This window comes from Babylonia areolata, chromosome 18 (genome assembly GCF_041734735.1).
Source record: "Babylonia areolata isolate BAREFJ2019XMU chromosome 18, ASM4173473v1, whole genome shotgun sequence".
Classification (NCBI taxonomy): domain Eukaryota; kingdom Metazoa; phylum Mollusca; class Gastropoda; order Neogastropoda; family Buccinidae; genus Babylonia; species Babylonia areolata.
The window spans coordinates 20,256,837-20,284,243 of NC_134893.1; the positions used below are offsets into that span (position 1 = coordinate 20,256,837).

The 27,407-nt window shown below is 40.3% G+C and overlaps 2 protein-coding genes across 3 annotated transcripts in view; one reads left to right on the top strand and one right to left on the bottom strand.

Moving 5' to 3' along the window:
* The window catches only part of LOC143292550 (caspase-3-like), a 15,368-nt gene extending 206 nt beyond the window's left edge, over nucleotides 1-15,162 (top strand). The window contains exons 1-7 of the mRNA XM_076602951.1: nucleotides 1-184; nucleotides 3,672-3,748; nucleotides 5,059-5,167; nucleotides 6,455-6,735; nucleotides 7,465-7,640; nucleotides 8,042-8,189; nucleotides 11,417-15,162. The exon at nucleotides 1-184 is cut by the window's left edge and continues 206 nt beyond it. Coding sequence (XP_076459066.1) covers nucleotides 3,745-3,748; nucleotides 5,059-5,167; nucleotides 6,455-6,735; nucleotides 7,465-7,640; nucleotides 8,042-8,189; nucleotides 11,417-11,652 — 954 coding nt within the window. The 5' untranslated portion in view covers nucleotides 1-184; nucleotides 3,672-3,744 and the 3' untranslated portion in view covers nucleotides 11,653-15,162. The remainder of the gene's footprint in view (nucleotides 185-3,671; nucleotides 3,749-5,058; nucleotides 5,168-6,454; nucleotides 6,736-7,464; nucleotides 7,641-8,041; nucleotides 8,190-11,416) is intronic.
* Nucleotides 12,636-27,407, bottom strand: part of LOC143292549 (palmitoyltransferase ZDHHC6-like) — a 27,047-nt gene continuing 12,275 nt past the window's right edge. For both annotated transcript variants that reach the window (XM_076602949.1, XM_076602950.1), the window contains exons 7-10: nucleotides 26,238-26,399; nucleotides 20,679-20,866; nucleotides 18,239-18,297; nucleotides 12,636-17,675 (exon numbers count right to left, since the gene is read on the bottom strand). In XM_076602949.1, coding sequence (XP_076459064.1) covers nucleotides 17,584-17,675; nucleotides 18,239-18,297; nucleotides 20,679-20,866; nucleotides 26,238-26,399 — 501 coding nt within the window. In that variant the 3' untranslated portion in view covers nucleotides 12,636-17,583. The remainder of the gene's footprint in view (nucleotides 17,676-18,238; nucleotides 18,298-20,678; nucleotides 20,867-26,237; nucleotides 26,400-27,407) is intronic.

Here is a 27,407-nt window from a genome sequence, read left to right on the forward strand (position 1 = left end):
CATTAAGGTGCCGCACAGAACTGTGCCAGATTCCTCCAGCTTGGTCTGTCGGTTGTTTGTCAAAAGTCTGGATCTCCGGAAGTGGTTTTACTTGCCATTTTCGACGTTGAGAGTTCCGTTTTCCTTCGACGCCTAAACATTTTTGTTTTAGGCAGGCTGTGTGCTTGAAGTGTACAGAGAAAAGGTAGGAAACTATGAACGTTTTCATTAGGCTCAAGGCTGGAATGCACTGACTAACTCAACAAAAACAGCTAACACTATTAACCAGTTCAAAAATCTTATCGACAATGATGAAAAATCTCTAATAAAACCATTTGATTTTGATCAGTGAACAAGAAACTTTTTCCTGGCGTATGTGCAACACTTGATTAAGACAATAGTGAAGGGACGTTAAAAAGCCAGAAGGCTTATAGGAAAGTCCCCTATCCTGTACCTGTACCTGTACCTGTGAAAACCTTTTGTCTACCATTGTACCAACATATCCTTTCAACTTACACACACACACACACACACCACAACAAAATACACGACACACACACACACACACACGCGCGCACAGAGAGAGAAGGGCAGGAGCATTTCATTGTTGCAGTGTTATTTCTTCTTCTTCACCTTTTTTTTTCCCATTTCACGACCAGCATCAACTTGTTGAATCTGTTGTGGTTAACGCATGCTGGGTGTTTCCAAAACCAAGGGAACACAGACATGGATTACAGAATCTTTAATAATACATATCACTCATGATGCTATCAGGAAACAGGCAGCCCTTGCTGGCATTTCCACATGCAAGTACTCCCATTAACAGCGAAGGGAAAGAGGTTAGGCAGAGTGGTTTGTTAACTGTTTGTTGTTCTGTTGTTTAGGAAGCTATAGAATCTCACAAAGAACCTTTATTCCTAATACTAGTTTATCTTGCACCCAATTAAAGAAAATATAGATAAATAAACAGTATGGTATGGGTGCTTACACGTAAAATGTTACGTGTCTGCATGAGTGTACGTGTATGTGTGTGTGTGTGTGACTGAAAAGTGAAACCTGACTGAATGACAAAGGAAACGAATGGTGAGCAACCAATGGCAGCTATCATTCAGCTCTATCCAGGTAGGCAGGCTGTTGTGCAAATGACTCCATGTTTGTAAAGCATTTAGAGCTTGGTGTCTGACCAAGGACAGGTGCTATATAAGTATCCATATCACATTGTTTCTTTTATGACAGGTGTGAATGGATACCAGATTCCGGGAAGTTAAAGTGGTGGAAGAGGAGGATTAACCCCCCACCTTCCTCTGCTTAGTATACATACAGTCAATATGGACATTTGTTAGGTGTGATTGACTATAGTTTCATTCCCTGTGGACTCATCATGCAGATGTATTGGCATTAGCAGTGAGTGGTTAATTTAGAGACACCATGTATTTGACTTCAAATCTATAATGGTATTCACACTTTTAGCAGAAAAAAAAGCTGTTGATTAATTGAGTGACTTCCTAAACTGGCCACAGCTGCCCACAAAGCTAAAAATAGGAAGAAAACAAAGTGAATATAATGGTAAAATTTGAAAAAACAAAATGTAACACACACACACACACACACACACACACACACACACACACATACATACATACATATATATATATATATATATATATATATATATATGTATGTATGTGTGTGTGTGTGTGTTTGTGTGCGTATGTATGTATAGATATAGTTATAAAGACTGAAGAACAATGCACAGTATATTCACATTGATAACATTAGATTATTTGCATTTTCAATGGTGTTGAATTACATGTCCTGCATTTGCTACCCCTGGGTACATTTGCTATACATTTATGACATTTTATTTTCATTTGATTTAAAATCAAAGTTACTTGAAGCTGAATTGAAAAAAAAAGGTGTTGTGAAGTGAGGAATGATATATATGAATCAATATTAAAATGGAATTTAACTTTGTAAAAAAAGTACTTTTTTTTTTACTTATTAGTTTTACTTTGTATGAAGGTGCTAGCAGAGTTTTCTTGGGTTCCTTTGCATTGTATATTAGCCTTTACTGAATGATATGACACACACATTAGCCATATAGCATGAGAAGATAATATGAAATTACACATCAGTAGCAATATAGCTAGAGGAGATGCTTATGTATAAACTACATACACATTAACCATTAACGTTAAGCTGTTAAGCAGTATAGAAGATGTAACAGATGTATGTTGTAACAGATGCAAGTTACAAAACTAGTCTACAAAATAGGGAACAGAATAGTAGAAAGCCCAGTGTGTGTGTGTGTATGTGTGTGTGTGTGTATTTGTGTGTGTGTGTGTGTACTGGTAACTTAAACTAAGTTTAAGTATGATTCTTTGCAAAAGCAGAGGAAGTACTTGTAATACATACACTTGCCTTTATCTTCATCTGCAGTCAACTTAAAAAAAAACAACCTCTTTATGATGTTATGTATTAAAACTGAAACAAATGCTTTATTCTTTGAGACCTCCAAACAGTTACGCAAAGACAATATAGAAGATGGCACACATTTTAAGTGTGCTCACACTATCTCAGCCTGCTTTCAAATATATATTATTGTACACGAAGAACAACAAATAATGTATATGTGGTTCTTGCCCTTTGCACCAGTGTACTGAAGTTTCAGGAGCTCTTGCTGCTCCACAAACATACTAAATGAAAATATGTTTATTTGAGGATGGGCCAAACCGAGGATATTATCAGGCAGACACATTTGATGAAATCTTGTTGAACCATTCTCAAAATATTATAGTTTTAATTGATGTGCTCCAGTGCTTGACCTATTGTGACATTGACTTTCAAACTAGATTATGAAAAACTAAAGAACATTTAAGACAATATCGGACCTGCCTGAAGAATATTACCATGTTTGGTCAATATCCATCTGATAGTTTTTGAAATGTAGTATGCAGCAGATATGAACAGAAAAGACAGACTGACTGACATGATAGGGCTCACTAGTTGTATAGCAGACCTGTGGCATAGTGGACCTCCCACTTAACGTAACATGTGCACTTAAAATGTACACATTGTCACAAGGGAGGAGGGGGGGGGATCATTTAAATACATGTGATAATATGTATTATTATGTGATAATATGACTATGGAATCGTCCCTCATGTCTCCTCTACGCCCATCCCGGGCAGGAGAATGAATGGAATGGATAATATGTTGAAAAACAGTTTTGTAATTGTATACTCGTGCATGGAGAAAACTGCTTACGCACTGAAAGAGAGAAGATCCTGTGCTTTGTGCAGTGACTGAAAACAAGAAGTGAAGACTGGGCTATGCTTTCTGCATCAGTGGTTGCACAGCAGAGGTAGTTGTCCACCCACTCATGCAAAAGTGGCTGTGTGCTGTCTGCCGACAGATTAGTTATGCATGCATGAAGGTTGTACTTGTATAAGTTGTGACAGTAGTTTCCTGTCGGTCTGGCTTCTTGATTTCTTTCCTAAATGTTCAGCCGTCCTGGAACAGTCAAGTGGAGAAACCTGTGCTACGTTTGACTTCCACGTCTCAATGTTTGAACAAACCTGCGTGCAAATGTGTTTGTTGTTATGCATGCCCACACATGGGCATCATGCAAAGATACAGAGCTTTGTGCAGTATACTGACATTGTGATTATTCTTGTTTGTTTTTGTTTCAGGTCTGTTACTTTTATACTGTCTGGAAAGTGACACAGGACACCAGTCTCAAAAACAGGAAGAAGTTTTAGAGCCATGTGTGAGTGAAAGGTTGACTTAAAAAAAAATATATATATATATATACATAATATATATATTTTTTTTTTCATATTAATTTCTTGGATTCGGATGTGTGTGTATGAGTATGCAAGTGTTTGTGAACTGAAAAGCTGATTGTTCTCCATAAGTTTTTGAGAAGAAAACTTAGTTATAGTATCATTTTATTTTATTTCTTGGAACAGATTATAATCTGTGCAGGTATGTGCATGTGTACACACACACACACACACACACACACACACAGGGATCAGGTTCGACATCGGTCGTCGGTCATTGACGCATTTAATTTTGAAATGACCTATTGTTTTTCAAGTTGCCAGGTCACATGACTTATTGTTTTTATGACCAGTCGGTCAACCAAAGTAACCATCTCTCTCTCTCTCTCTTTAACGATCGCGATCGCTTTGTCGTCTGCTCCTACAGTAAATGACTATAAACTGGTTTATTAAAATACGGATCCGTGACGAAACGAAATCCGAAACGAATCTTTATCGCTGCCTTTCGCGAGCTTCGGCGAGAAGAATTGGCATTCCCACTTTTGCATTAACCGAGTGCAGTTCCGGGAAAACTGAAAGTAGACTTCTGATATTTGACCTATTGATTTTCAAAATGACCTATTGATTTTATGTTCTTCCGGTCATATGACCTATTGTCTATTGAACCCAACCTGATCTCTGCAAACACACACACACACACACACACACACACATGCCAAAATTGGTATCTATCCAGAAGATAAGATAAAAATCATTTATTATAGACACCTTACTTTCTTTATTTTCAGTTTTGGAAGAATTCAAATTTCTAATTCAGCGTATCGTTTTCCTCTGTCATCTGTGGGAATGTGTATGAATTGAGAGTGCATGTGCAGAGCATTCTATACATGCCAAACTCAAACTGTGACACAAACACATAACTTTGCCTATAGAATATAGATCCAGACATGCAATCACTGTCACACACACACACACACACACACACACACACACACACACACACACACACACACACACACACACACACACATACATACACACACACGCACACTCACACAGAGAAGTATATATATATATGTATCTCTCTCTCTCTCTCTCTCTCTCTCTCTCTCTCTCTCTCTATATATATATATATATATATATATATATGTGTGTGTGTGTGTGTGTGTATAGATAGATATCTATGTATGTATGTATGTAGATAGAGAGGTAGATGTATGTATGTATATAATGCAACAGAAATGAAAAGCAGTCCAAATGAATCCTGATGAAAATCCACTCTTTACAATTTCAGCTGTGCCTCAGGAGAAGGATGAAATGACGACCCCGAACAAAACGATGGATGGGGATGACTCACTGGATGCTGGGGGGGCAGACTCCACCGATGTCTTTGGCAGGCCAGGGTTAGTCAGTTGGCCATTGTTTCCCTGGATTTCAGCACCCCTGGGGTTGTTCTTTTATTTCATGTATTTATTTTTCTTTCAAATGATGTTGTTGGTTACATAAAAAACTGTTATCTGCCCTTGGTTGTATAAAAACTGTTTTTCAGGATCTTGACAGTACTGATTTTGACATTGTTAGGTGTGAAGGTGATTTTGGCTGACAGGTCTGTTTGAAATTACTCACCTTGGAAGTCAAATAGGGGAAAATTTTTGTTTCAATGTTCCACTATTCACCTGCCAGCTATTTGCATCAGTGGGAGAACTTCACTATATGGTTCTCTCAACCTCTCTCTGAACAGTTCAAAATTGAGGGTTTGTGTTGAAGGAGAACTTAGCAAACAGTGCCAAATTGTCAGCATCTGTGAGGTGCTCCAGGACCACCTACCCTCCCAGCAGGGTATTGCCCTTCAACCCACTTGGTGCCGTAACTCTTTCTACCCCACAGCTACATGCCTGCTACAACTCCTCTGGACCAGCACTACACCAGACTGCTGCAGTGAAAAATTCGGGCTGTTCACTAAAACAGCGAAGATCAATGGACAAATTATTGTTTGAATCTGTTGTACAAAGCTTTGTTTTTATTCTCCCGGGATCCATAAAAGGTTCAGTTTAGAACATGAACTGTACCAAGCAAGAATAAATGAAATTGGAGTACTGTATTTTTTACTAGAACACTGGTACCTGGTCCACAGGGGAAGTAAACATGGTAGGGTTAACTTGTACCTGGAGTAGAATGAGTTAAGCAGATCCTGGATCCTGGCTACCAAATTTCCAGTATTACAAAAATCAGTCTTTCCCATCCTGCTACTTGAATGCTGGACGCTCTGGATAGAAATGTGACATGCCAGTTGTAGTGATCTAATTTTGTCTTGTAACAAATTGTGGAGTTTTTCCGGAACAAGGATTGTGGCAACCCTAAAAATAAACTGTGGCGCCACAGGTCAATGAATGTAAACCACCACCTCTTCCTACACTGACACACCACTCTGTGTGTCGCTGCTTCTCTGCTCCTGTCCTTGCATGCATTGACTGCTCTCAGCACTTCTACGCTGATTCTCTGCATGTAAAGGCCTCTCTGTGCTGAAACCTATTGTTGAATGGAAAAGAGTGTTTGAAAATGCAGCCAGTGTTCCCTCTGGGTATAGTGAACAAACTTCACAACAACAACATTATTATAACACCAGTTCCCTGTGCTATCGGTGCTACACCTTTCGCTGTGTTGAACGTCTCCACCCGTTTTGTTCACAGGTCCTCAGGAACCAGAGGAGCGGGAGGAGGGGACAGGGCAGGGAAGGTGGAGATGCCAAGGTCACAGTTTGATGCTGAATGCTACAACATGAACCACAAGAGGAGGGGAGATGCGCTCATCATCAACAACAGGGAGTTCAGCAAGTCCACAGGGATGGGAGAGAGGACAGGGACGGACACAGACAGAGATAACATGTACATGGTCCTGTCCGAGATGGGCTTCAGTGTGAACATGGTGGAAAACTGTACTGCTGCAGAAATGGAGTCGGCTTTGATGAAAGGTAAAATGGGTGCTGCGTGTGGACATATTGTTAAAAAAAAAAAAAAAAAAAAAAAAAATCTGACTTTAATTGAATAGTTAAGTGAAAAAAATGTTGTGTGATTGGATTTTTAAAAAAAATTCAATATCCACTTAGGAACTGGTTCTATGTTTAAAGCATGGATTTTTTTGTTTTTTGGTCTAGTTCTGCCATGGTATGGGACAGCAGGAAAAATCATGTCTAGTGGTGTGACTAATGACTGAGAAAAGGTGTGCAGGAAACACCAGTGCTTGCACTGGATGCCTCTATGAATTTAAAGAGTTAAAGATAAATGAAATACCAGAATGACCAATGTGTTTAGTGTGCCTTATTATTTAGTTTGCTTTTTGTATGGATAAAATGATTTTTTTTTTTAATATAAAAAATCAGGGGTGTGTTGCCTGGAATCCGAAGCACCTTGTAGACTTAAAAATATGGTAATTTGAAAGATCTTTTTTCCACTATGAATCAATGAAAGAGTCAACTACAGTGGTAAGCATTATGCTCTGGTCTCAACTGAAGTTTATTTCCTGGTTGATTTAACATAATGCATTGCTTGCTTTATTGCTGTTGAAATGTATTCACTGGTTGATTTAATATCCACAGAGAAGGTTGTCCTTTGTGCCACTGATTAACAGAATGGATATAATTTTCCCTCCTACTATTGGCTAATTTAACTTTTCTTCTTCTTTTTTCTCTTTTTTGGTACAGCGTCAAAGGCAGATCACTCTGATGCAGACTGCTTTGCCTGTGTCATTCTGTCCCATGGGGAGGAGGGTTATGTGTACGGTACAGACAGACCTGTTGAGATCGACAGGCTGGTCGCTCCGTTTAAGGGTCACAGGTGCAAGACACTGGCTGGCAAACCGAAGCTGTTCTTCATTCAGGTGTGTATACCATTCTTCTGTTGTGTTCTGTTTATGATTTTGTTTAAACTTAGTGTAGATCAACGCTTAATTGAGGTGTTTTTACACAGAGACATATAAGCATAGAGCTGCCTGAGGCTATAAAGGGTCACAGCTGTCACATGATGCTGGAGGCCATGATGGAAAGTTTATGCTGGATTTTCAGGTGATTGTGACTGTGAGAACTTCAAAATGTGAACATTCAAGTACTTGTAACGAAAACATTACAATACCTTCTGGAGTTAGAGATTCATATAATTTATTGCTTTGCAGTTTATGTCATTGTTATTGTTTGACGTCCCAGTTTGGGACCTGTTTTCTTTTCTGGGGATGGGTTGCCTGCACACTGTTCATTAGGGGATTGGGGCTGTGTGGGTCTGCAGGCTTGTCGGGGTTCACAGCTGGATGTGGGGGTGGATGTCGCCGATGCCCATGGAAGCCGTCCAGAAGAGGAGATGGAGACTGATGAAGTGGAGATCCGCAGAATTCCCACAGAGGCTGATTTCCTCATGGCCTACTCTGTGGTTCCAGGTACACATCTGATCCAGTTTTCCAAAGTGAACAGATGAGAGAGTGAAATAGTTACGCATGCCTGTATTGTTAGATGTGGGTTGAATGTGAATATTGTATGCAACTGATACATAATTAGTCAAATATATGATCTCATCAGCGAAGACAAACTTCTTTTCTTCTCAAGTTCTCGATGCCACATCCACCGAATCTCTTTACTCTATCATGTCAAATCTCGGTACTGCAAAAGGACTCCTCTTCCTTCTGCCTACACTTTATATGAACTCCCCAATGTCTTCTCCGCTTTCTTTTTCGATAAAGTCCAAAATATCCGTACCATCTTAGACCAAATGCCTTTCCAACGCGCTCATCCTGATCCTCAGTTCAACGGCACTCCTCTCCATTCCTTTAATCCATTAACTGAAACAAAAGTCCATGAAATCCTGAAAGAAATGACAATAAAATCATGTGAGCTCGATCCTATACCAGCCTCTGTCTTTTCCCAGTGTCTCACAGCTTCTCCTCACAGTCACCAATATTGTCAACTCATCCCTTCTCAATGTAACGTTTCCATCAGCTTTCAAACCTGCCATCATCCGGCCTCTTCTGAAGAAATCCAACCTTGACGCAAACATTTTGAAAAACTATCAACCAGTTTCTAATCTTCCATTCCTGTCCAAACTCCTTGAAAAAGCTGTCCTGGAGCAGCTCAACAACTACCTATGTTTCAATAATCTCATCCACCCATTTCAGTCTGCCTATCGTGCTGACCACAGTACCGAAACCACTCTCCTCCACATCCTGAATAACCTACTGCTAGCATCCAACAGGACAGATCTCCCTTCTCACTCTTCTTGACTTGTCAGCTGCCTTTGACATGATAGACCATTCAATCCTTCTTTCCCATCTTCATTTTACATTTGGTATCAACGGAACTGTTCTAAACTGGTTCAAATCTTATCTCACTGATCGATTCCAGTCTGTCATTGTTGATAATTTCCAGTCTGAACCCGTTAAAATTGAACATGGAGTCCCACAGGGATCTGTTTTAGGCCCAGTGCTCTTCACACTGTACACTGCTCCTCTCACTGAAATTATCAACCGTAATAATGTCAGTCATCATTCTTATGCTGATGACACTCGACTCCAGAAGAGTGATACCCCCGAAAAACTGTCGTCGCTCTTGCAAGAAACATCCAACCGTTTCCTGGACATTCAGAACTGGATGACTCTAAATAAGTTACAATTGAATGCGGACAAAGCTGAAGCAATGATCATAGGAACTAAACAAAAACTCTCTTCCATCACAGCTGACACAATCAAACTTGGCAGTACATCCATCCCTCTTTCTAGTTCAGTCAGGAACCTCGGCGTTGTCCTTGACAACACACTGTCCATGCAAAAATTTATCAGTCATACATGTCAGTCCTGCTACTGTCAGTTGTGGTGCATCAGTTCCATCCGGAAATATCTGTCCATTGACGCAACATCTAGACTTGTCTTTTCTCTCGTTCTCTCTCACGTTGACTACTTAACTCTCTATTGTCTGGTTTGCCTGCTTCATCTGTTCAGTCCCTTCAGCGCATACAAAACTCTGCTGCCCAACTCATCCTCAGAAAGAAAAGATCTGAGCACCTCACTCCTCTTTTGCAACATCTCCACTGGTTCCCTGTTTCACACAAAATAAAGTACAAGATCAGCACTCTGTGTTATAAATGTATTCACAAATCAGCCCCTTCCTATCTCTGTGGCTGTCTTCACCTCTACACTCCATCTTGCTCACTACGATCGGCTTCGGATCCACTCTGTTTACGCATACAAACACTTGACTGTTGGCCGCCATTCTTTCTCTGTCTCTGGACCTTGCAATTGGAATGAACTTCCTCTTTCGCTTCGTCAAGTCTCCACACTCAGCTCTTTCAAGTCTGGCCTTAAAACCCACCTCTTCCCAAAATAGCCCCCCTTCCCTGCCTCTCCCATGTCTTTAGTTTCTACAGTTTTAGAGTTATGCATGCGTGTGAATGACTGGTGTGAAAGTTCTTTGATTTGTCTCTGCACAAATTCAGCTCTTTAAAAATACCATTATTATTATTTTTATTATTATCATTAATTATGGAATAAATGGGGAAAAAATGAGTGAAATGGGCTAAGATTTTGTTGCTGAGAATGACACCTTTATTTTGTGCAGTGTGTGTAAAAAGATACTATTTATTCTGGGCAAGGAACTCATAGGCAACAGAGGTGTATTCATCATTTTCTTCAGAACTATGTGTGGAGAGATTTATTTGTTCACAAGAAGATTGACTGATTGATTGATTGATATGGATACTTATATAGGGCCTATCCTTGGTCAGAGACCAAGCTCTGAGCGCTTTACATACATGGGGTCATTTGCACAGCAGGCTGCCTACCTGGGTAGAGCCGACTGACGGCTGCCACTTGGTGCTCATCTTTTGTTTCCTGTGTCATTTAATCAGATTTTGAGCATGCACACATACACGCGCAGACAGACATGTAACATTATGTTTTTTGGGAGTATTATTCTTTGAAGAACATGCTTATATTCTGGAGGACTTTTTTTCAGCTTTTTCTGAAAATCATGTTCTATATATTATGGTACCCTATTATCTGCATTACAAAGCCACATGTATGCTTTGAAGATCATTATTCAAAATACTTATTTTGGGGTCAGTCTATACATACATTTCTTTGGCCCCACGTTCAAAGTTTCCCATGTGGTATTAAATTCAATACCACTCATCACAACATGACCACACACAAGGTCTTGCAGAGACAGTTCAGTACTGAAAGTTGCAAGTCGCTGTTGGCGTCGGGCTTTCAAGAGGTCACCCAGCAGAGGAGACTCGGACTCTGCTGCTTGCTCACTTTCTATCTACTGGTGTCGCTTACCGAGTGCTGCCCAAGTCACGTAGATGGTAGTCTGTAGACAAAGCTCTGTATCTGATAAAACAGTTTAAAAAGTGAGTGAAAAGGTGGGTGGTAGGAAAGATCTTTCAGTCACTTGCGGTGTTTTAAGAGCAGATCTTTCAGTCACTTGCGGTGTTTTAAGAGCAGATCTTTCAGTCACTTGCAGTGTTTTAAGAGCAGATCTTTCAGTCACTTGCCTAGTTTTAAGAGCAGATCTTTCAGTCACTTGCAGTGTTTAAGAGCAACTTGCTGATTCATCATTATAAATCTGTGTCATCATCACCAGTGCCTGAATGAACAAACAAATCAATGATCAACAGGTTACTACTCCTGGCGCAACTCTGCCAATGGCTCCTGGTTCATCCAGGCCTTGTTCCACGTGCTGCGGGACAACTGGAAGCGCATGGAGCTCCTCTCCATGATGACCAAGGTCTGCAGGAAGGTGGCCTTCGACTTCGAGTCCAACGCCAGCCACGAGTTCATGAGACGCAAGAAACAGATTCCTTGCATCACGTCCATGCTGACACGTGAGGTCTACTTTACGCCCAAGAAATGAACTGATGAGGACGATTAGTTTTTGCCATGTATAGATTTCTGAATGGTAATGTGTGTGTATATTTTTATGGGTGCTTCAGTGAATGACTCCATCCTCATCTGTTTCTCAAGTGTTTCAGGGTTGGAGTCCGGATGCGTGATGCGTTTGATGCACCTTATCTTTGTTGTTTTTCATGTCATGTTTTTTGTAATATTCTTGTTCCTGGCAGATTTATCACAGTGCATTTATATAAATGCATGATTACCAGTAACTGTTGTTGTTGTTTTTTTTAGCAGTCCACCTTTAAACCTACATTTTAAATGTACATGTAATTTTTATCTCCAGTTTTTATCTTATTTGCAGTATATTAGATGTATTCTTTTATTAATAGATTAAGTGGATTGCTTTAGCAAAGAGATGCCTACACATTATACACTTGTGTGTAAATTGAGGATACAGTGGTTTTGAGTTACATTGTTGCAGGTTATGCCAGGCATAATAAGACAGGAATCTAATTTACTGTGAAATATGGATTCAAACATATCAGAGCTCTAAGAATGGAACATTCTCTATGACGTGCTAAGAGAAAACAGAAACATAAAACTGGGTATCAGAACACACTGCTCTGAAGAGGGAGGTGGGCATCTAAACACACTGCTCTTCCCTCTGCTTAGTTACTGATAACAATACAGGGGGAGAGGATCCTCTGTTTTTCAAGAAAACTAAAAATCAAAGGAAAAAAACAGTATAAGTAGGGTGGTAATATTTTGAAGAAAAACAAACAAAAAAACACACAAAAAACCCCAGAGAACTAAGACTGGAAAGATAATTATGCTCATGAAATAGTATTACTCATTTGGAAACTTGCTGAAAATACATGTTTTCATCCGGATAAAGGCAATAGTCCTTATGGAAACTCGTCATAAAAAAAACTCCTGCATGTTGAATGTGGCAGCTAATGGTTGTCACTGCTGTTTTTTTTGCATTTGGGTTTTTTTTGGGGGGGATGTGCCTTATTTTTATTACTGATTTTTACAACAGTTTTGATCACAATACTTGCTTCTCCCTGATGGATGTTTTTGGAAAAGAACAAAATTGGATTGCATATGATGCTTTTTATTGTGCTGATTTTTGAATGATGGCAATGAAGAAATTGATTTTGAAGCTGACCCATTCTCTTCCCACCTCATCCCCTTTTTTGTCTTTTGTTGTTGTTTTTTGCTGTTTTGTTTATTATTTGTTTGTTTGTTGTTGTCAATGAGTTAACAGTGTGGAAGGACTGTGGACTGTCATTGTTGATAGAACACGTTGCCATGATACAGTGCCATCATACTGGTGTAATTTCTGAGAACCACATGATTATACCAATGATTTCATTATTATTTAATGCTTGGTTGGGGAAATCCGGAATGCTTAGTTGGGAACTAGTTTTCCTTGCAATTTTTTCTTCAGATTTGTAAATACTTATGATTTTGCATATCCCATGCAAGGAGACAGCCGTCAAGGTACAGACGTATCATTCCAACTACCTCTCATGCCTCATCCTTTGTTTGAACTAAAAATCTGGGTTATGGCTTCATACTTGGCAACTCATTCAAACCTGGGGAATTTACAGCCTTGTCGGGTTTCCTTGCCATTTTGATGCAAAAATAAACTCTGACAATACATTTTAATTTAATTTTTTTCCCCTTCAAATTGACATGTGTCAACACAGTTGGATATACTGTAGAAGTTAGTTCCCTTTGCTTTCGGTTTATATGCATGTGTAAGAACTTAGAAAACGTTTTAATGAAACAAATTTTGACGTCTTAGTAATACTTATATGCAGTCCTTGTGAAGTCCAGCTGAATGGCAAATGATTAAGAAGGCAGGAAAAAATTATCCAAAATAACATTATACTCATAGCTTAACTTTCATCACTGAAGGCGCTTTGTAAATCTAACAATATTATAATCTAACAATTAACACAATCAAACAATATAATTATAACAATCCGATCTTACAATTAATATAATCTAACGAATAAAAGGTGTTAATATTGTTTTTTTTCCTGAATATCATTAAAAGTAAATAGATATATAAGCTATTAAAATGGCAGTGTTTGTGAGATTGTTATGTAAGGTGTCAGGGAAGTGGGGATGTTGGGTTTTTTGTTTGTTTGTTGTTAATGCTACTGTATTTTTGGCCTATAACAAGTATAAGGCACTCTTGATTTGTTTTTGTTACAATCCATGAATTTAAGAAGAAAAAAAAGTGCCTTTCTTTATAAGGCACAGTACAAATACGACCAAGTCAAAACTCATAAGTAAATGTGACCTCCAAACTAGCAAACGGTATCTAAACAGAATGTATAAACTTTCTAATATATGATAGAATCATTTGTGGACTTTAAATACATTGGGAAAGAGTAGGCATGGTTTGAAAAAAAAAAAATCTTCTATATTTATGTTTCAACTTCTTTCCCAGCAACACCATTTTTTAATATTTTTTTTAAACACATGCTTTTCCTTGATGAAGAGCTAGAAAAATCCCACTTTTTCTGCATCTAAGGCAAAGGGGTCCTGGTTCAGTGGGGGAAAATAAGCATGATCTGAAAATTATGGTTATAAGCATGCAGTGTTTGAGCCTTTGATTTCATTGTTCAGAGTGCATTTTAACTGTCCTAGCAATATATGTATTTTTTAATCTATATTTGTTTAACCATATTTTTTTCAGGGTATTTTTGTTTTGGTTGGTTTGTTTTCTTTCTTGCAAACTTTGAGGCACTTGTAATATATGTTGAAGGTGTGAATGTATGACATGATAAATGCACATACCATACTCGGTTTTCTTGTTGAATTCCGCTGTGAGTAAACTGAAAATACCCTGAAGGCAGCAATTTAGTTACATGCAAGTTGTGTGTGCAGTTTATTGGGTTAAATTCAGAGGCAAAGTGATGTGTTAATCGCTTAAAAAGGTTTGTGTATATGTGCATTATGTGGCTGGCTTGTGGATGTGTGGAGGGTGTCAGCAAGCGCAGCATGTTTTCCCTTGCCCTGAAGTTTTCTGTTTTCTCAGTGCAGTACAGTTGACCCCCAGCATCTGCCAAAGTGTCAAGGTGCACAAACTAGCATATACAAATACAAAAAGCATATGTATTTAGAATATTACTGTGAAAAAGAACAAAAGAGATTGCACATTGATTCCAACGTGACAGTTTTTCTTGATCAAAGTGTCTTTTCACTCAAGTTGGTAATCAATGACTCAAAATAGATGGAAATAAAATGTGAACTTACATTTGTCAGAATAACAGCAGGTAAAATGAACTATGGATTGTTTACAGTAAATTTCATGTTGGGCTTTGGAACTTGTAATTGAGCAGTTTCAAAATAGATTGAAATGGTGAATGAATTCCTAAAAAGTAGTTCTGAACTGGCAACACATTTTCAATATATTCAGAGGGCAAAAAGGACTGTGATTGTACACACTGCAGGAAAATGTGTTGTGTTTGCAAATGGGGAATGCAGCAGCTGCTCTTTTGTACTTTTTTTTTTTTTTATTCTTTATTTTTTAAATGTTTATAATGTACACTGACAAATTAAAATCAGTAATGAAGCTGAAGAAATACTGAAATGCTTTTCTCTTTATCATAATTTTTCATTCCTTTACTTCTTTTCATCCCCCCTCCCCCTTTTTTCCCCTTTCTTTCTTTCTCTGTCCTTTTCCCCTCATTTCCATTTCCCCACTAATCAAAGAAATCAAATAAGCAATGTCTACAGTGTCTGGTGGTAAACGTTGTGGCGAAAACCTTCCACCTATTATCATATTACTGGTCATACCTCAAATTTAGAGATGTTAAGTCTGAAGTTTCAAGAAAAGCTGGCGTTGTGTAGACACAGACAGGGAGGGCAGGGTATGGGGGCAATGTGACCCTGTCTACCACTCCACTTATGCCACCAGGACGACAACATGTTACGATGCACAGCATAAATATCAGTTGTTATGCTTGGTGCCTGTATGATTCAACTCCACAACTCTGAACTTGGCGTTCTGCTGACCCAGCTAACCAGGCCCCTATTGGGAGTGGGTGTGGGGACAGCAATTTAATCATCTACCCTCAGTTGCACAAACAGATTTACTTATCTCCCCTCAGTTCCACAAACAGCAGATTTAATTATCTCCACTCAGATACACAAACAACAAATTTATTGTGCCTAAATATTCGCTGCATTCTTCAGTGAATGCAAAACTATCATGCTTTTCTTTTTTACTTTCTTTCTTTTCTTTTTTTTTCTCCCCAATATTTGCACCACACACACACACACTTGTACTTGCAATTAACAATCATCATCCATGATAAACAGACCTCTGCCCTCTAAATGAGAAACACTGTTCACCAGAGCAGTTGGTGTTGTCGAAACAACAATGAACAGTATGTTGCTGAATATAACAAACGTGTAACTGACACTCACATCCATTTCGGAGACAGTCTAAACTGTATAATCTGTCCTCACATTCATCTGTTTGGAAACAAAACTCAAAAACAAAAAGCACCAAAATTCACAAATACAAACTGAAAGAAAAAAAAGGATGCTGAAACAAACCCTGCATGCACAGACCGCTCCATTCTGTTCATCCCTACCAGCAAAACATGTGGATATAAATGACAATGGAATGGTGTCAGTGAGCGTTTACCCGTGGTCGAGACCCAACCGACTTCAGAACCCCCATGCATCTTAGTCACTGTTAGCAGGGGCCAGTACAGCCCCCCATGTGCCTGCCACCCTCCCTGCCCTTTTCTCCACATCTGCTTGCATTGTAATATGGGACAAAATAACAGTGCTCTCTGCTGCAGCACTTGGTCCCAACAGAATGTCCAGGCATTTTTTGCAGTTCCCTCTGCCCTTGGTTATACATTCAGCTTCAAGAATATGCACTATAGCAAGTCGTCTTAATAAATAAATAAGTAAATACTTCATTTTCTTTTGATTCTCATTACTTTGACCCCAAGCTGAAAAAAACAACCTTACATACATGGCAAATCCATTGTTACCAGTACTGTACTCATAAAAATCATTACCAAAACAAACAAAAAGAGAAAAAAAACGTTACGTACACAGCAAATCTTTATCACACCAGTTCAAAAATACACAAAACTGTATCATAGTAGACATGTATAAGGTGTGGGTTGAAACCAGTTTCACCAGCATTGCACTCATAGGAATCATAAAAAAATATATAAAAAAGCAAATCTTTTGTCACAACATAAAAAGAAATATCCTTACAGAAACATATTAGGTGTGGATTGAAGTCTATGTCACATGTATTGCACTCAAAAACATACCTAAAAAAAAACCTTACATACATTGTAAATCTTTATCACACCATAAAAAAGTATTCTTACAGACATGTAACAAGTGTGGACTGATAAGCCAGTGTCAACAATATTGCACTCATAAAAAACATTACAAAAAAAACCCTTTACGTCCATGGCAAATGATCACACCATAAAAAAAGAGAGAAAATTATCCTTATACACATGTATCCAGTGTTGACTGACACAAGTATTACCAGTATTGCACTCTGTAAACTCAAAAATTCTACGTTGGCAGTGGACAGTGTTCACCACACACCTTTTGACAGGCAGTCATCATCTGAAGGTCCGGAGTTTACATCCTGGTCACGGCACCTAGTGGGTTACAAGAGGGGAATTTTCCGATCTCCAAGGTCAACAGATGTCTAGACCTGCTAGTGCCTGAACACCTCTGGTGTGTCTATACATGCAGAAGACCAAATGCACACGTTAAAGATCCCATTAACCAAGTTGGCGTTCAGTGGGTTATGGAAAGAAGAACATACCTTCAAAGTATGGCTGCCTAAAAGGCAGGGCTAAATTGGTCCAACATGTAAAATCCCACATACAAGTGAACGTTGGTGTTGCAGCACACAAACACAGAAGAAGGCATGACGTCATCACACGTCCTTTTTGTCGTCTATCTTCTGGTCTGCAGCTGCCAACTCCTTTGCACATACTCGTGGAAACCATCCCCTGATGCGATTCTTCCCTGAGGTAAAACAAAAATAACACCAACAAAACGATAATTAAAACTTATGCTTATGGTTGCTTTCTTTTCAATAATCATAGCAGTTGCAATAGTGATAAATAATAATGATAATAGTGAAACGCGTGGCATGCATGCTTAAAATGTAAAATTTGTTAACAGATGACCATGACTGACAAAACTCTGCAGGAAAAAGTGCACATGTATATCAGTGTGCATGCCTCAGATATTGCATTCAGGCCTAAAAATCATTTACATGTAAAATAATTTGAAACCACATCAACCACAAATAGCAACAGAAGCAGTGCCCCTTATGCACATGTTTCACACACACACACACACACACGTCAAAGGAAATAACATCATTTCATTACACTGTTACAGCCATGCATGCACTTGCATGCAACCAGGCCCACTCTCACCATCACTATCGGTAACAAATGGCCAAATCAACACATTCTTCACATCTGTCTTGTTCTATGTTTCCACCAGTTCCTGCCTCAGGATATTCACTAATGCCCTTGTTAAGATGAAAAGCAAAATGCCACAGTAACACAGCTACCCACCTTGACTGTCTAAACATGTATTTTTATCCGCTGAAACTTTTGTTCCATACAACCAGCGCCTGAAACAAATACAACACCCAAGTTTATCAGATAATGTACACTGGTTTTTCCCTCAATAAAAAGGAAACAATCAGGGTATTTCCCTTTCAAGCCATGAGAACAATACAAAAGGATAAGTAAATAACTCAACAAGTGATGAGTTCCTAAAACTTGTAAGTTAAAAAAAGAAAAAAAAGAAAGAAAGACCACTGCTTTCCACACTGACCACAAAATTCTGATACCAGCTTCAGTTTTAGGTGGGAAAGTGTACCTGCTGATCCAAACACAAAAACTTACTAGAATAAATTACACAATAAAACTAACAACAAAAATAAAATGGTTCTTAGTCTTGTGAACAATATTCCTCTACATATTCACGTGAAGACTATTTTTTTCAAATGTGCATCATCTAAACTCCACTTACTTCCCTTAGCGAAACAAGACAATGTTAGGCCGTGGTTATACTGAACCGTGCCAAATGCGCCGCACGTTTTGCGGCGCAAATTGCGCGTTCGGTTTCAGGAAAATCCTTCTCTGGGCTTACTGGGGACGGGTGAAAGTGGTTATGCTGAGCCGTCTTGGACCCGTCAATTTTACGCCGCGTTTTGCACGGTCGTGCGAACCGAGCGCACGCGGCCGCACGGGTGAAAAGGGACTAAACCCGTGCTTGATTTTTTTGATAAATAACGACACTTCCTTTCCAACATGGACGACGAGAGGTTGATCGCTGCAGTGAGGATTCGAACTTTTATCTATAACAAAGACGACAAGAACCACTGGTTTCATTCTAAAATACGCCACGAATTTCTCTTCATCACTCCATAGCTGGGGCATAAGATGATGATATGCGCCATGAAGGTGTCGCACTTTGTTGATGGGATGAACGGCAAATCGACGATTTCTTCTGCCAAATAGTTTTTTACTCCACCACCACCACAAAAGCAGCTTCTTCTTTCTCGTTAGCGCCATTTTCTCATATGTATGTGCCTGTTTCCGCGGGTATTTCATCAGCGCAAGCAAAACCTGCGGCGTGTGTGGTACGGTTCAGCATAACCACATGCGCCGCTTAATTTGCGCCGTAAAACATGCGGCGTGTGTTGCACGGTTCAGTATAACCACACACTTAGTCCCATAGCAGCATCAAGCATCAAAAGAAGCATCTGTTTGTTGAACTCCCTTGGATTTTAATACTGCACCCACATACTAATGCTATGACCACAAACGGGTACTTTGAACAGTGCTTCCTGAATTGGAGCCAAGGCTTTGGTTGTTAGTCAGGCAGTGATCCGAGTTCTACACCCTGTTTCAGCATGATGTTGTGTCTTTGTGAAAGGCACTGTACTCCAATTTTCCTCACTCCATCCATGTGTGAATGCCTAATTCGGCTGGGGAAGGTAAAAATGGCAGGGGGAGAGGACTGCCCCCCTCACACTCGCCACCCTCCCCTGCTGAGCCCTTGACACAGCGATTATGAATCCACTGCCCCTTCGACCGTAAAAGGCCGAAGAATCTTTAACCCCACAGCCTTCTCATTCCGGGTCCTCAACACAGTTTCAGTTTCAAAGCAGGAACAAGGCATGCAGACCGACCCATATACACTACACCACATCTGCTGTTGAAGGAAAAAAGAAAAAACAACAACAGAAAAGTGGATTCCTGACCTTCCCATAAACCCAATTTGTTTATCAGGTCTCGAGAACCTATCCAAGGTTTATATTAAACTTTGACAGTGAATACAGTGAATATAAACTCACTGACTCAGTGACCATAGAAGATCCAAAAGACATTTAACTTGTTCTCCCTCTAATCTCAACTGACTACAAAAACAAAAACGAAATAAAACATGAGGGAGCCAGCACTATGATCCCACCCCTCAAAACATGATTATCATTCATAACCCATTCAACCCTGGGGGTTTACACCCTCGGCAGGTTTCCATGCCATACTGATGCAGGAAAAAAAAGCAAAAAATACACTGTTTTCCCTCCAAAATACTTGTTGCTGTAGAAGTCAGTTTCTTTTCCTTGCAGTTTAGGCATAAGCAGAACTGTGAAAACTGTTTTAACGAGATGAATTTTGACGCCAGGGTAATGCTTACAGATCGGGCTCAATGAGTTAACTCTCTCCATAAGAACGACTAAAGAGGGGACGGTGACAGCCTTTCGCAGCCGCTGGCTTCAAAAAACTTTCAATTTAATAATGGGATGAATGTCTCCACTTTTTAAAAAAATTACTATCTCTTAAAAAAAAATTTGTTTATCTTTACGATGAGCCTGAAGGTGAATTTCTGTACTGTTTTTGACAACTGATTGATTGACAGGTTGGTTGGTTGGTTGGTTGGTTAGTTGGTTGGTTGATTGATTGATATTTTTACAGCGTGTAGCCACAAAGCGTCACTTACTTTTTCCAGCGGGTGACCCGGACAGTGTCCCCGGGGGTCAGGCGGATGCGGGGCTCGTCGGTGCAGGGGATGCAGCAGGCGACCCTCAGCCCCTTGGAGCAGGGGAACAGGTACCCCGAGTATGGCCGCTCCACAATGTACAGCTCCGACCGCTCGCGCTTCTCCGCCTTCTGCTTCAGCTGCTCCTCCTGTGGGTGGATGGTCGGGGTAGTAATAATAATGATTTAATTTATAAAGCATCTCTCCATGTAAAACAGGCTCAATTTTGCGCTTGTGCAGTGTGGATACTGACCTTGAAAACCATGCATTTAAAACACTTAAGTGAAAAACTTTCTGTCAGCAAACCAATAATCCAAGCACAAATCTATGTACACACACACACGCACACACACACACACATCACAGACTGATGGAGTCTCCCGTCGGTCCAACGGATGAGTAGGCAGGCAGGCTTATCTGTCGCTGTGTGTCCTCATATGGGAGAAGAGGCCGATTCTGGATGTGCAGCACTTCCCACAGGTGTTGCAAGGGAAAACGTCTCCAGAAGTTGAGCCCTGCTTCCTTCGCTCATGCTTCTCCTTAATGGCCAGCGTTCTCTTATTTTCAAACGTCTTTATGCCACTGGAACACAGCATCCTCCAGCGACAGCGGTCAAGGGCATCAGTTTTCCAGGAAGCGATGTCTATGTCACAGGCTTTGAGGTTTGTCTTCAAAGTGTCCTTGAAGCGAGTCCCTGTTGAGGAGGGTGTTGAAGTGCTCTGCCCAGCGGGCAAGGATGTCTTTCTTGTCTGTCAGGAGGGTGGTCTGGTCCAAGGCTTGGACAGGGGTTGATCCTGTGACTCTCGGCCCATACACAGCTTGGAGACCATCATGGAAGGTCTTCATGTTGTGAGCATAAGCAGCGGACTGAAGCTCTTCGGACTTTCTCTCCCACCAGGTGTTCTTCATCTCACACAGCCTCTTCTGTACAAGTTGCTTGGTTTGCAAGAACTGGTTCTCCTTCCTCTGGCAGTCTTTATCGGAAATGTGATCCTGATGCCGTATATGCAGTGTGTTCAGGAGCTTGGAGATTCCAGAGTCGTTCTCGTCAAACCAGTCTTTGTGGCTCCTCTGTACAAAGCCGAGTGTGTCAGCTGCTGCTGTGTACACAGCATCTCTAAAGGTGCTCCATACCTCTTCTACATCAGTCAATGCAAGAATTTCTTGGAGAGCTACTTGGATTTGCTGCTACAGCACGTCCTTGCTGATAGGGAGGCGGTGGATGTTCAGCTTCCTAGCGGGTTTCTGCCTGGCTGGTTGGAGCTTGCGTGCAAGTCTGATGTTCATCTTGCTGCGTACCAGGCGATGGTCCAACCAACAGACTGCTTCTCTCATGCAGCATGTAATGGAAACATCACCTCTGTCCCTCTGCCGGACAATCACATAGTCCAGCATGTGCCATTGCTTGGAGTGGGGGTGCATCCATGTTTTCTTGTACTTGTCCACTTGTTGGAAGAGGGTGTTGGTGATGGTCAGTCCATGCTGCGTGCAGAGCGAGAGCAAAAGCAGTCCGTTGGAGTTGCACTTGCCAGTGTCGTGCTGTCCTAGGACTTTTGGCCACGAGGAGAAGTCCACGCCGACACGAGCATTGAAATCCCCAAGGATGATCAGCCTGTCCTTTCTGTCTACCGCTGAAATGGTGCGGCTGAGCTCCTCGTAGAAAGCTTCTTTGATGTCATCAGGGTTGGTCATCGTCGGGGCATAGCAGCTGATGACTGTGGCAAAGCGATCTTTGGACAGCTTCAGACGCTGGGTCATCAGCCTGTCGTTTATCCCACGTGGAAGGCTGTCAAGCTGTCGTGCAAGTTTGGTTCGTATGGCAAAGCCCACGCCTGAGGTTCTTGGGATGCCATCTGGCTTCCCAATGCAGTAGAAGGTGTAGCCCACTCCAACTTCCTCCAGCTGGGTTTCACCCGCAAACCTGGTTTCGCTCAGGGCTGCTATATCCACCTGGTAGCGATCAAGCATTCTAGCCATGAGTGCTATGCGTCTTTCTGGTCTGTCGTCTCTGTCTAAGAGGGTGTGAACATTCCAGGCACCCAGAGTCAGGGCATGACTCCTGGTTCTTTTCTTCTGTTTTCGACCGCTATTGTTGGATGTCCAAGTAGGTGTGGTTTCCTACTAGATACTAGGTGAGGCAGGTTTTGTTTAGGGATCCTTTTATCTCCCCTTCCCCATGTGGGGAGAGCAGTGCTGTACCTAAAAAGGGCTGCTCTGACACTGTGGGAGGATACGGGTGCCACATCTGCCCCAGTCTACGGCGGACGACCATCACCCTACAGCCGCCTGCATGCAGAGTCGTGACAAGGAACTGCCAGCAGCATCCTCTTCCTGTCCCCATTACCACTTCTCCATCGCCGCAGGACTTGGGAAAGCTGGGTGTTGAAGGGCTAGCTCATCGTTCCGACATTAGCCTGGCTGCCTGACCAGCACAGGTGACTTTTTTTTTTAGTGAGGAGGAGTTGTGCAGTCCCTTCCCCACTCTCTCGCCTACCGACGCTCACAGTCCCACAGGTGCAGATACTGCCACGTGTAGGACGGCCTCGGCAGGTGCAAGTTTTTTCCTTGGAGCTCCGTCTCCTAGGGGGACTTCCAGCCAAGGATAAGAGCTCCCCCTGCCCTTTGGTCATCCTCTTCCACCTTCACAGCCATTGGGAAAGGTTTCCTCCTCCGCCTGGTCCGTCGTTGGAAGACTTCACATGCGGCAGGTAGTACTGGGTTACATGGTACCAGTAGCAAGGGCTATGCCCCTGACCTGACATTATATCATCACAGACTATACACACTCAATACACACTCATTATACATAATCACCTGAAAAAGCCTAAATAATGCAATATCAATGTTTTCATTTCATATGATGATGGATGTGTATGTTACATGAAATTAGCTGTATACTTTACATGATTACATGATGGATGTCTGTGTTACATGATAGATGTGTAGGTTACATGATGGATGTATGGGTTACATGATGATGGATGTGTAGGTTACATGATGGATGTGTAGGTTACATGATGATGGATGTGTAGGTTACATGATGATGGATGTGTAGGTTGCATGATGGATGTGTACATATTGTAATGGATGTGCACATTACACAATGATGGATATATATGATACATGATGATGGATGTGTATGTTACATGACACATGTGTACACTACATGCAGATGGATGTGTATGTTATACAATCATGGATGTGTACATTACATGATGATGGATGTGTAAATTATATGATGATGCATGTGTACATTACATGATGGATGAGTGCATGAGTACATGATGACGGATGTGCACATTACATGAGGATGAATGTGTATGTTACATGATGATGGATATGTACATTACACAATCATGGAAGTATACATTACGTGATGATGGATATATACATTACATGATGGGTGAGTGCATTACATGATGATAGATGTGTACATTACATGATGGACGTGTACGTTACATGATGATGGATGTGTATGTTACATGATAGATGTGTACGTAACATGATGATGGACGTGTATGTTACATGATGATAGATGTGTATATCATTTATAATGTTGGATGTGTAGTCACACAATGATGGATGTGTACATCACGTGATAATGGATGTGTACATTACATGATGAAGGATGTGTATGTTACATGATGATAGATGTGTACATCATTTATAATAATGGATGTGTAGTCACACAATGATGGATGTGTTCATCACATAATGGATGTGTACGTTACACAATGATAAAATGTGTAAGTCAAGGACGCCTTTCCTAGGATGGGCTGAGGAATGATGGTTTCAGTTTCAGTTTCAGTAGCTCAAGGAGGCGTCACTGCGTTCGGACAAATCCATATACGCTACACCACATCTACCAAGCTGATGCCTGACCAGCAGCATAACCCAACGCGCTTAGTCAGGCCTTGAAAAAAAAGAAGAAAAAAAAAAGGTGAATAAATAATAGATAAGTGTACATAAATAAGTAAATAAATAAATAAATAATAATTATAATATAAAAAAGGTAGTAATAATAATAATAATAATAATAAATTTAAAAAAAAAGAAAAAAAAAAGACAACAATGATGATGGGAATGATGGATGTGTGCATAGTCATTAAGGAAGCTCCTTTCGTTAAGTGGGCCAGAGTGTTTTTCTTTCAAATGATGATTGTTTTCTTCTTTTTTTGTAATGACACATGAAAAGCATTAAACATTTTCATTAATTCAGGGCCATAAACACACATCCACCTGGTTCAGAAAATTAATCTAAATTGCACATACTGAAATTCCACAATAAATGATGTTGACTTGATTTATATAGTTATATGAACATTATTAAAGTAATCAGGGAAGGGTGAACCAGATTATATGTTTATGTTTAATTTCTCACGGCCTGACTAGCGAGTTGGGATATGCGAAGGTCAGGCGTCTGCTCTTTAATTCATCTATTTATTTTAACAATAGATGTGGTGCAGCATATATAGATCAGTCCACATGCTCTGACACCTCCATGAAACTTAAAACTTTCTTTTCATTTATATATCGTGTTGATGATCATTTGAATGAGCATAAAGAAAAACTATCTGTTTCAATTGTTTGTTTGAAGGAGATTATGTCTTTTGAACTGAAATAGTTGTTGGGGTTAGTTTGGAGATGAAATTAAAAAAAAAAAAAAAAAATCCCCCCCCAACCCCACACCATCTCAAAACGAAAACAACGAAAAACCCACCCCAAAACAAATGCAGTCCTCCTAAAAGCAACAACCAAAAAATACACATCCAAAAACAATGTGAGCGTGTGACTTGAGACGTTAAAAGATCTGTCCTCATGACCTTGACCTGTGTGCATTTTATACAGAAATAATCACAATTGATCGAAAAAGGCTACCAATTATTGTTTCCCCTTTCAAAAGAAACAGTGACCCCATCTTCACTGCTTTCTGTGAAATATAAAAACAGTTGTTGTGTAACTGCGTGGATAATGGTAATTTTTGCTCCCCTTTGCTCCTTCACTTTGCTCTCCTCCCTGCTTTGAAAAAATAAAATCTTCTCTTCACTAAGTGGGTGTTAAATCCTAGGCTTCAAAAATTGACATCTGTGAATAGTACTACCATGCCAGGACAACCTTTGTCTGGACAAAAAAAAAGATGAAGACAAAAAAGACAGGGTTTGAATTCTAAATCGAAACAGCAAACAAACAAAACAAGCCTCAGAAAATTAAATGCAGAACCATCGATACACACATACACAGGCATGAACACATTCTCACAGACACAGAGACACTCTCTCATCATCATTTGGATGAGATGATAAACAAAGGTCCTGTGTCAAGCATGCTCTTAGCACACGTAAAAGAACCCTTGGCAAGAAAAGAGTTGTCCTTGGCAAAATTCTGCAGAAAAAGTCTACTTGACAATCTCTCCCCAGATAGAGCAGCCTGAAGTTCACACAGAGATATCTGTTGTGACAAAAAAACAACAACACAACAACAATGCAATAAGTAATACAACACAACGCAATACGAACTTACTGTGAGTGTGTACTGGTTGCAGCCTTCCACAAGGTCCCAGATGTATCCATCAGACCGCGGCCTCATCGACAAGGTAAACACCTGCCGCAGGTTCTGGTACCAGCCTAGGTTGTAGGGGTACACAAATGGTCCCTCTGTCTCCCCTCGCTCTCTGTCGTGTGCCTGCCAGAAATGTCTCTTCCTTTCATCTGTCTGTATCTACCAGCATGACTTTATGAAACTGTATAAAGTAGGAGATGATTCATGGAGTTAATACCTAACTCAGGGTGTGCAAATACCAAGAATCTATAGTCAATCTTATTGGCGTGACATATGTTATGTGCATGCATACGTTGTTTGTGTGTGTGTGAGTGTGTGTGTGAATGAGTGTGTGTGTGTGTGTGTGTGTGTGTGTGTGTGTGTGTGTGCGCATGTCATTTTTAGTAATCTTATACCCTTTTTTTGTTGGATGTTTTCATTTGTTAATATTGTTGTGCAATACCCTATTGTCTTAACATGAGTATGTGTGTGTGTGGGGAGGGGTGTGTGTGTGTGTGTGTGGGGGGGGGGGGGGGGGGGGGGGTTAGTATATCGTCAGCTATTGGGAATTCTTATTTGACTAGTTTTAATCTCTTCTTATGTTGCGCATGATTTTATGCCAGTGTTTACAATGAGCCTGTGATTGCACAACTTAATTTCCATGTGGATTAATAAAGTGTTTTTGATTTGATTTGATTTGAATACTTTTATATTGTTTGCACTTCTGTGCATTGGAGGTGTTGGTGAGAATATAACTGCAGTGGACACAGATAATTTTGCAATGGGTTGTCTGATGAAGCCTTGTGAGCACTTTTCCATCACTGGTACTCCTTGGTATCATAACAGACTGAAGTATTTACATAAACAACTTTGGGTAAGCTTCAAAGAATCAGTGATCAGGAAAAGTTACATCATTCGAGACTTTCACTTGAGGAATCAAGTAGACAAACACCGGATCAACAGTTGTGATAAAAGGAAGTTGGAAATTTAAGAAAACATTTTAAAAACAAAATAAAACAGAAAAAAAACTAAAAAAACCAGAGCTCATAAGCAATTTCAGACATAAAACAAATCTGATTGCACAAAGGTCACTTATCACATTTTCAAACACTCACAAAGATACAAGCAAATAAAACATAGAAGAGCTATCAT